Source organism: Atheta coriaria, unplaced genomic scaffold, assembly GCF_025399875.1.
Source record: "Atheta coriaria isolate IRGN ID8LTWV9N9 unplaced genomic scaffold, Caltech_Dcor_3.1 hic_scaffold_8_pilon, whole genome shotgun sequence".
In the NCBI taxonomy this organism is placed as follows: domain Eukaryota; kingdom Metazoa; phylum Arthropoda; class Insecta; order Coleoptera; family Staphylinidae; genus Dalotia; species Dalotia coriaria.
The window spans coordinates 6,044,958-6,054,747 of NW_027045450.1; the positions used below are offsets into that span (position 1 = coordinate 6,044,958).

At 36.2% G+C, this 9,790-nt stretch overlaps 2 protein-coding genes across 2 annotated transcripts; both read left to right on the forward strand.

The window, feature by feature from the left end:
* The first annotated feature begins 80 nt into the window (after window positions 1–80).
* LOC135797284 (probable peroxisomal acyl-coenzyme A oxidase 1) lies at window positions 81–2,438 on the forward strand. Its single transcript, XM_065309553.1, has 5 exons — window positions 81–303; window positions 357–1,375; window positions 1,434–1,774; window positions 1,834–2,092; window positions 2,142–2,438. The coding sequence occupies exons 1-5, from the start codon at window positions 165–167 to the stop codon at window positions 2,400–2,402; spliced, it is 2,019 nt and encodes a 672-aa protein (XP_065165625.1). The 5' UTR covers window positions 81–164; the 3' UTR covers window positions 2,403–2,438.
* A 177-nt stretch (window positions 2,439–2,615) lies between these two features.
* On the forward strand, window positions 2,616–6,135 carry LOC135797283 (probable peroxisomal acyl-coenzyme A oxidase 1). The gene is made up of 8 exons (XM_065309552.1): window positions 2,616–2,911; window positions 3,749–3,911; window positions 3,970–4,138; window positions 4,203–4,731; window positions 4,800–4,963; window positions 5,019–5,359; window positions 5,418–5,676; window positions 5,747–6,135. The coding sequence occupies exons 1-8, from the start codon at window positions 2,767–2,769 to the stop codon at window positions 6,005–6,007; spliced, it is 2,031 nt and encodes a 676-aa protein (XP_065165624.1). The 5' UTR covers window positions 2,616–2,766; the 3' UTR covers window positions 6,008–6,135.
* Window positions 6,136–9,790: the final 3,655 nt, after the last annotated feature.

The following is a 9,790-nucleotide window of genomic DNA, read 5'->3' on the forward strand; positions in this document are numbered from 1 at the left end:
AAATTAAAACGTAATGTTTTAAATAAACGAATGCATAATACTTGGAAGTTTGACCCGATAGTTCACTTGTTGTTATTCACACTCATCCAAGTTTAATGCATTAGAAAAAGTGCTGTTGAGTCGTGAGTTTGCATCAACTATATTTAACATTTTAAAAACTCGCCATGGTTAATAATAATAACTCTGTGAATAAAATAAACCCTGATTTGGCCCGTGAAAGATCAAAATGTACTTTTAACGTTGAAGAATTAACCACTTTTATAGATGGATCTTCTGAAAACACTAAAACCCGTCGTGAAAGAGGTATATTTATTTCTAAAATGAAATTTACAGTGGTGTGACATGTTTTTTTGTAGAAAATTTCTTCTTGAAGTCTATAACACAACCGAAAGTTCCATTGGAATATCTAAGTCACCAGGAACGTTATGATGAATTAATGCGGATGTCAGTTGAGTTGTATACAAGTGCCAGAGAATATTCAATGGAACATGGGAATCCTTATGAAGTTTATAGGCATATTCTAGGTGCGACTCTTGGACCTGCTTTAACTCCAGACGGTAATCCATTGACCTTGCACTTCATCATGTTCCTGGCTACTATTATGGGGCAGGGTAATGATGAACAAAACGTCGAATGGACTACAAAAGCTGCAGGGATACAGATTATAGGAACATATGCACAGACTGAATTGGGTCATGGTACATTCATCCGTGGTCTTGAAACAACCGCAACTTATGATGAAACCACCGAGGAGTTTGTTCTGAATAGTCCTACTCTTACCTCGTATAAATGGTGGCCGGGTGGGTTAGGTCACGCTTCTAATTATGCAATTGTCATGGCTCAACTGTACACTAAAGGAATATGTCATGGGATACATGCTTTCATTGTGCAATTGAGAGATGAAGACACACATGTTCCTCTAAAAGGCATTAAAATTGGTGAAATTGGTGCTAAGCTAGCAATGAATGCTAATAATAATGGTTACTTGGGTTTGGAGCATGTGCGGATTCCACGCAAACAAATGTTGATGAAACATAGTCAGGTCTTAAAAGATGGCACCTACCAAAAGGCACCTAATAGTAAACTCACGTATAGTACGATGATTTTAATGAGGGTTGTTATTGTTGAGAACGCAGCTGATTACCTCAAGAGAGCCGTCGTCATTGCTACGAGATACAGTGCTGTTCGGAGACAGTCGAAATTAAAGGAAACGGAACCGGAACTTCAGATTCTAGACTTTGTAACGCAACAATATAGGATATTTCCTTTGATTGCAACGGTTTTTGCTTTCCATGCGACTGCCAAGTGGGTTTGGGAGTTGTTCACTAACATTGAACGCGAAATACTTGAAGGGGAATTAACCAGGTTACCAGAGGTGCGATTTATCGCTTACCTAAATCTTTTAAAACTTAACATTCGTGTTTTATTTATAGTTACACGCGATTGCTTGTTGTTTGAAGGCGGTGAGTACAACAGATTGTGCACAGGGTGTAGAAACTTGTAGGTTTACTTGTGGGGGACATGGCTTTATGATGTCTTCGAGTCTACCCACAACTTATGGCATTGCAACAGCTGCGTGCACGTACGAGGGTGAAAATACTGTTATGTTATTGCAAACGGCGAGATATTTAATGAAGAGTTATCAAGGGTTCCTGCAAGGGAAGAAGTTGACACCTACTTTGGTTTATATAGAAAAGTTCAAGGGACGTGCGACGCCATCTTTTCAACCACGTGTAGAGTGGATTATTTCTGCATTGGAGAATGTAGCAGCACGGTATACATCAATGAAATATTATTTTTATCAAGAAATATAACTTTTTAATTTATTGTTAGACAAATTGAAACAGCGCATGGTAATATCATGCACCGTACACAAAATGGTGTTGATTATGAACACGCCTGGAATCAAACAAGTATAGAATTGGTTTCTGCTGCGGAAATGCACTGTTTAGTGAATGTTGTAACAATATTTTACGAACATGTTAAATCTTCGAAAGAAAATCTTTCTAAAGAGTTGGCTTTAGTTATGGAACAGTTATTGGAGTTGTACGCTGTTTCTACTGCGTTAAAGTACAGTGGGAAACTTTTACAGGTAAATATATAGTTAATACAATCAATTTTAAATGTTAAAATGTTTTTAGTTTACTAATACTACTGGTCATGATGTAAGCGAATTGCAAAGATGGTTGGAGGACATTTTGGCGGCCATTAGGCCAAATGCTGTTGGAATTGTTGATGGGTTTGATCTTTCCGATGATATTTTAAGGTCCACACTGGGGGCTTATGATGGGAATGTCTACGAAAGACTTTATGAAGAAGCGCAGAAAAGTCCAATGAATCAGGATCAAGAAAACAAAACATTTCATAAATATTTGAAACCTTTTCTTAAATCTAACATGTAAATATTAGTTATAATAAATTGGTGTAAGTAAAATAAATTCTAATTCATATCTTCGCATACTTGTTACAATATTATTACAATATTATTAGTTTAACAGGAATATATTTGTTTAATATAGTTGTAATAAGATGGCGCTACATATACTATTATTTAAATAAAGAATTATCAAATGCGTGCACTGCGCAAGATCGTAAACCAATTGGAAAGTCGCGAGATACTCAGCAGAATCAAACGCACAGTGCTCGATGCTATTCCAGCAGTAACATAAACATTCAGTTGTGAATCAACGCTGCAGGTTGCAGTATCGTGAGTTGTGCGAGTGCGCGTACCTAGTCCTGCGATCAGCTGTTCTTCACGCCCACACAATGGCCTACAATAACAACAAAAACAAAGGGACTAAAATAAATCCCGATTTAGTTAGGGAGCGAGAAAAGTGCACGTTTCGCATCGAAGAGTTGACGAATTATATTGACGGCTCGCAGGAGGCCACTGCCGAACGGCATGCTCGAGGTAAACATCTCTTTCAAGTATTTCGCAACAAATTTGTTTATGTATTCAATAAGAAATAATATAGATTAAACTTAAAAACATGTTTATTCTGATTGGAAGACATTGATAATTTCTGTTGAAAATGTTCATTGCAACATAATCGTTGGAATAATAATAAACATTTTAATAACGCATTTAAAATTTCTTAACAATTAGAAAACTCGTTTCGCAAGTTGTAAGTTGAATTGGTTGTTAACGAACTTGAGGACGAGTAATTGTTCATTAATTATTGCCGTAAATTATTAATAACTGCATTTCATGCTGTTTAATGAATATTTCCACTTTTCTACTGTTTTAATAGTTGTTATTACAGGAAATTTGCGTAGAATAGGTCAATGTTATAACTATACACACCCCCAAAGATGTAATAACGTGATAATTACACGCAATCCTAGATAAAATTATTGTTTTAACATTATTGAACTTTAAACTATATCGCCACATTCGAGTTATATATAATCTCTCTAGGATTAAGCGTTTTTTGCTATGTCATATTCTTATCAATGTTTTCTCAATTTAAGTGTACTCTCACAGTTGACTAAAAATATCAACATTTGCTGGGTCACCTAGTACTTATAATCAATTTTATGTTTGTTTATGTCGCGTATTTTTGTTATATTTATCTGGCAAAATAATGTTTAGTAATAATGTTTTTAAATTATATTTTATCTTATTTTATGCAAATGTAAGTTTTGTAGTATTTTCCGGATGAAAGTGAAAGCCATAATGCAATTGCTAACTTTCTACTTGTGTCAATTTGGCTACCTGTATAAGTAATGTTGTGAATGCTTTTCGCAGAGCAATACTTCTTGGACGACCCGTCATTGCGGCCTTCCGATGTGCCGTCCGAATACCTCAGTCACAAAGAAAAGTATGAGGAGGCAATTCGCATGTCCGTCGCGCTTTTTCGACGAGTCAAGCAGCTACAGAATGAAAAAGGAGGAGCAGTTGATAATTACCGGTAAGTTGATGTTTAGGATTCTAGTCCCAATTAAATTAATAATATACTTTTTATATAGGCAAGTATTGGGTGGATCCTTAGGACCTGCTCTTCTTGCTGATGGAAATCCACTTGGTCTTCATTATGTCATGTTCCTGCCCACAATTTTGGGTCAGGGTACTCTGGAACAAACAGCTGAATGGGTTCAAAAGGCATGGAACTTGAACATCATTGGCACCTACGCACAGGTACGCTATTTTATTTATTTAAAAGTAAAAAAAAAACATCAAATTTTAGAATTTGAAATTTTAGACGGAATTAGGACATGGTACATTCATTCGTGGTCTAGAAACCACAGCAACCTACGATGAAAAGACTGAAGAATTTGTTCTAAACAGTCCTACTCTTACCTCATACAAATGGTGGCCTGGTGGTTTGGGTCACGCATCCAATTATGCTGTTGTTATTGCTCAATTATACACTCAGGGTAAATGCCATGGTATTCATCCTTTTATTGTACAATTGAGAGATGAAGAAACAAACATGCCTTTAAGAGGTATTAAAATTGGTGAGATTGGTTGTAAATTAGGAATGAACGTTACCAACAATGGTTATCTGGGTTTCGATAACGTTAGAATTCCCAGGAATCATATGTTAATGAAAAATAACAAGGTTTTGAAAGATGGGACTTATATTAAGGCACCTAGCAGTAAATTGACTTATGGTACAATGATTTTTGTAAGGGTTGTGATTGTTGAAGATGCAGCGCAGTACTTGAAGAAGGCTGTAATTATTGCTACACGATACAGTGCGGTCAGGAGACAGTCGCAGATCAAAGAGGGTAACTATTAAGTGCTACTACTTTTACTTTAAGTAACTATATTAATATATGGTATTAATTGTCTTTCAGGGAACCGGAAACGCAAATTATTGACTTCGTCACCCAACAATACAAACTCTTCCCATTGATAGCAACTTTCTTTGCTTATTACCACTCTGCGAAGTGGTTATGGAATCTTTACAATCAGATTACCGGTGAGATGGAAGGTGGTCAACTGGATAGATTACCCGAGGTACATTTTACTTAATTTTTGAGTTGTACAATCAAATAATTAATATTTCTTATAGTTGCACGCGATTGCTTGCTGTTTGAAAGCTGTCTCCACTGCTGATTGTTCTGCTGGAGTGGAAACTTGTAGATTGGCATGTGGAGGACATGGTTACATGATTTCTTCTAATCTTCCCACCACGTATGGCCTTGTTACTGCTGCTTGTACCTATGAGGGCGAGAACACTGTTCTTCTGCTACAGACAGCTAGGTATTTGGTCAAGAGTTACCAGGCTTTCTTAGACGGTCAGAAACTAACACCGACAGTGTCTTATATCGAGAAATATAAGAATGTTTCAACTCCACCGTTCCAAAAACGTGTCGAATGGATCATTCAAGCGTTGGAAAAAGTTGCCGCTTGGTAAATTTTACAACTGTATCTTTTTTACATTTGTATCTAACAGCAAGATGTTTCATAGTAAAATTGAGAAGGCGTACAACAACATACAAAGACGAGTAAAGAAAGGTTTGGCCTATGAACACGCTTGGAATGAAACGAGTGTTGAGTTGGCGTCTGCTGCTGACATGCACTGTCGCGCTAATGTCCTTGCTATCTTCCAAGACAAGGTGCAGTCTTCCAAACCCACATTGTCCAAGGAACTTGGTGTGGTATTGCAACAACTATTAGAGCTGTATTCTGTTTTCATTGCGATCCGATTCAGCGGAGATTTGTTACGGGTAAATAAGCCTAGTCACTTTGAAAGTCTGCCATAATTTAATTTGTTTTGTACTTGTTGTTTAATTATAGTATACCAATACTATTGGGCATGATATCAGTGAACTGCAGGCGTGGTTGGAGGATCTTCTAGCTTGTATTCGCCCGAATGCTTTGGGGATTATAGATGGTTTTGATATGCGAGATGAAGTTGTGCGTTCTACGTTGGGTTCATACGATGGGAATGTTTACGAGAGGCTTTTTATTGAGGCGCAGAAGAGTCCACTGAATCAAGAGCCTGTGAATCAGTCATTCCACAAACATCTGAAGCCGTTCTTACAGTCTAACATGTGATTTATATTGTATATTGGTGTACTAATTTACAGGGAAGTAAAATGAGATTATTATTTAGGCCATTTTAATACATATTGTATAAACTTGTTGTATTTTTAATTTGTAAATACACATGTGCTTTTTAGAAATGTGTTTTTCTGCGAAGAAATGAGTTATTAGTACCTTACCGACCCAATAATCCTTAGTACCTTAAAATGCATATTAAAATTTTAATAATAAAAATTTATAAAAATGCCCTTTGTGTGTTTCTTGGTCCGCCAACTTTTGTAATTTTCGACCCGAAATTGAACGCGAACAATTCAAATTTTGTCGAAATACACGCGAAAATTTTCAGCTTCCTCAATGTTCTGGGATCCGGATAACACCAACCAATTTTACCATTGGTTTTCGAATCGAAATTAAACGCGAGCACACACACACACAACCTGCATATGTGAACGAGCGCATGTCTGTGTATGTGCCAGTTCAATTTCGGGTCGAAAACTAATGGTAAAATTGGTTGGTGTTATCCGGATCCCAGAAAGTTGAGGAGGCTGAAAATTTTTGCGGGTATTTCGAGAAAATTTGAATTGTTCGCGTTCAATTTCGGGTCGAAAATATCACAACTTAGTGAAAAGAAACACAAAAAGAGCATTTTTGTGGGCTTTGCAATGTTGTAGGGCAACCATTCTCTCACCAAATTAAAGGTATTAAAGTTCTGCACAACATACGTATATAATTTGTGGGATTAACCCTCCGAAAACCCATATATATGCCCTTTTTGTTATTAAAATTGGAAAATTTTTGTGGTATTTGCATTTTCTGGGCAAACGGGATGTCGTAGAGCAACCATTCTCTCACCAAATTAAAGATATTAAAATTCTGCATAATATACGTGTATAATTTGTGGGATTAACCTTCGGGAAACACACAAAAATACCCTTTTTGTGTTTTCTGGTGCGCTTACTTTTGTATTTTTCGACCCGAAATTGAACGCGAACAATTCAAATTATGTCCAAATACCCGCGAAAACTTTCAGCCTCCTCAACTTTCTGAGATCCGAATAACACCAACCAATTTTACCATTAGTATTCGACCAGAAATTGAACTGGCACATACACAGACATGCGCTCGTTCACATATGCAGGGTGTGTGTGTGTGTGCTCTCGTTTAATTTCGGGTCGAAAACTAATGGAAAAATTGGTTGGTGTTATTCGGATCGCAGAAAGTTGAGGAGGCTGAAAATTTTCGCGGGTATTTCGACAAAATTAGATTCCCGAAGGTTAATCCCACAAATAATATACGTATTTTATGCAGAATTTTATTACCTTTACTTTGGTGAGAAAATAGTTGCTCTGCAACATCGCGTTCGCCCAGAAAATACCAAAACCCACAAAAATTATCCAATTTTGAAAACAAAAAGGGCATTTATATGGGTTTCCCGATGGTTAATTCCACAAATTATATACGTATATAATGCAGAATTTTAATATCTTTAATTTGGTGAGAGACTCGTTGCTCTACGACATCCCATTCGCCCAGAAAATGCAAAAAACCCCAAAAATTTTCCAATTTTATAAACAAAAAGGGCATATATATGGGTTTTCCGATGGTTACTCCCACATATTATACACGTATATTGTGTAGAATTTCAATATCTTTAATTTGGTGAGAGAATCGTTGCTCTACGACATCCCGTTCGCCCGGAAAATGCAAAAAAACCCAAAAATTTTCCAATTTTAAAAATAAAAAGGGCATTTATATAAGTTTCCCGAAGGTAAATCCCACAAGTTATATACGTATAATATGCAGAATTTTAATACCTTTAATTTGGTGAGAGAATGGTTGCTCTACGACATCCCGTTCGCTCAGAAAATGCCAAAAACCACAAAAATTTTCCAATTTTAAAAACAAAAAGGGCATTTATATGGGTTTCCCGAGGGTTCATCCCACAAATTATATACGTATATTATGCAGAATTTCAATATCTTTAATTTGGTGAGAGACTGGTTTCACTACGTCATCCCGTTCGCCCGAAAAATGCAAAAAAACACAAAAATTTTCCAATTTTAAAAACAAAAAGGGCATTTATATGGGTTTCCCGAAGGTTAATCCCACAAGTTATATACGTATATTATGCAGAATTTTAATACCTTTAATCTGGTGAGAGAATGGTTGTCCTACAACATCGCGAAGCCCACAAAAATGCTCTTTTTGTGTTTCTTTCCCCTAATTTTTGATATTTTCGACCCGAAATTGAACGCGAACAATTCAAATTTGGTCGAAATACCCGCAAAAATTTTCAGCCTCCTCAACTTTCTGGGATCCGGATAACACCAACCAATTTTACCATTAGTTTTCGACCCGAAATTGAACTGGCACATACGCAGACATGCGCTCGTTCGCATGTGCAGAGTGTGTGTGTGTGTGTGTGTGTGTGCTCGCGTTTAATTTCGGGTCGAAAACTAATGGAAAAATTGGTTGGTGTTATTCGGATCGCAGAAAGTTGAGGAGGCTGAAAATTTTCGCGGGTATTTCGACAAAATTAGATTTGTTCGCGTTCAATTTCGAGTCGAAAATTACAAAAGTTGGCGGACCCAGAAACACAAAAAGGACATTTATATGGGTTTCCCGAAGGTTAATCTCACAAATTATATACGTATATTATGCAGAATTTTAATACCTTTAATTTGGTAAGAGAATAGTTGCTCTACGATATCCCGTTCGCCCAGAAAATGCAAAAAACCCCAAAAATTTTCCAATTTTAAAAACAAAACGGGCATTTATATAAGTTTCCCGAAGGTAAACCCCACAAGTTATATACGTATAATATGCAGAATTTTAATACCTTTAATTTGGTAAGAGAATAGTTGCTCTACGATATCCCGTTCGCCCAGAAAATGCAAAAAACCACAAAAAATTTCCAATTTTAAAAACATAAAGGGCATTTATATGCGTTTTCCGAAGGTTAATCCCACAACTTATATACGTATATTATGCAGAATTTTAATGCCTTTAATCTGGTGAGAGAATGGTTGCTCCACGACGTCCCGTTCGCCCAGAAAATGCAATAAAACCACCAAAAATTTCCAATTTTAAAAACAAAAAGGGAATATATATATGGGTTTCCCGAATGTTAATCCCACAAATTATATACGTGTATTATGCAGAATTTTAATACCTTTAATATGGTGAGAGAATGGTTGCTCTACGACATCCCGTTCGCTCAGAAAATGCCAAAAACCACAAAAATTTTCCAATTTTAAAAACAAAAAGGGCATTTATATGGGTTTCCCGAGGGTTTATCCCACAAATTATATACGTATATTATGTAGAATTTTAATATCTTTAATTTGGTGAGAGACTGGTTTCTCTACGACATCCCGTTCGCCCCGAAAATGCAAAAAACCACAAAAATTTTAAAATTTTAAAAACAAAAAGGGCATTTTTATGGATTTTCCGAGGGTTCATCCCACAAATTATATACGTATATTATGCAGAATTTCAATATCTTTAATTTGGTGAGAGAGTGGTTTCTCTACGTCATCCCGTTCGCCCGGAAAATGCAAAAAACCACAAAAATTTCCAATTTTATAAACAAAAAGGGCATTTATATGCGTTTCCCGAATGTTAATCCCACAAATTATATACGTATATTATGCAGAATTTTAATACCTTTAATATGGTGAGAGAATGGTTGCTCTACGACATCCCGTTCGCTCAGAAAATGCAAAAAACCACAAAAATTTTCCAATTTTAAAAACAAAAAGGGCATTTATATGGGTTTCCCGAAGGTTAATCCCA

Excerpts from the sequence above, each read along its gene's own strand:
- LOC135797284 (XM_065309553.1), top strand. The coding sequence starts at position 165 with ATGGTTAATAATAATAACTCTGTGAATAAAATAAACCCTGATTTGGCC. Across the intron at positions 304-356 it reads TAAAACCCGTCGTGAAAGAG|AAAATTTCTTCTTGAAGTCT; the intron begins GTATATTTATTT and ends GTTTTTTTGTAG. Across the intron at positions 1,775-1,833 it reads TTGGAGAATGTAGCAGCACG|ACAAATTGAAACAGCGCATG; the intron begins GTATACATCAAT and ends ATTTATTGTTAG.
- LOC135797283 (XM_065309552.1), top strand. The coding sequence starts at position 2,767 with ATGGCCTACAATAACAACAAAAACAAAGGGACTAAAATAAATCCCGAT. Across the intron at positions 2,912-3,748 it reads TGCCGAACGGCATGCTCGAG|AGCAATACTTCTTGGACGAC; the intron begins GTAAACATCTCT and ends TGCTTTTCGCAG. Across the intron at positions 4,964-5,018 it reads AACTGGATAGATTACCCGAG|TTGCACGCGATTGCTTGCTG; the intron begins GTACATTTTACT and ends TATTTCTTATAG.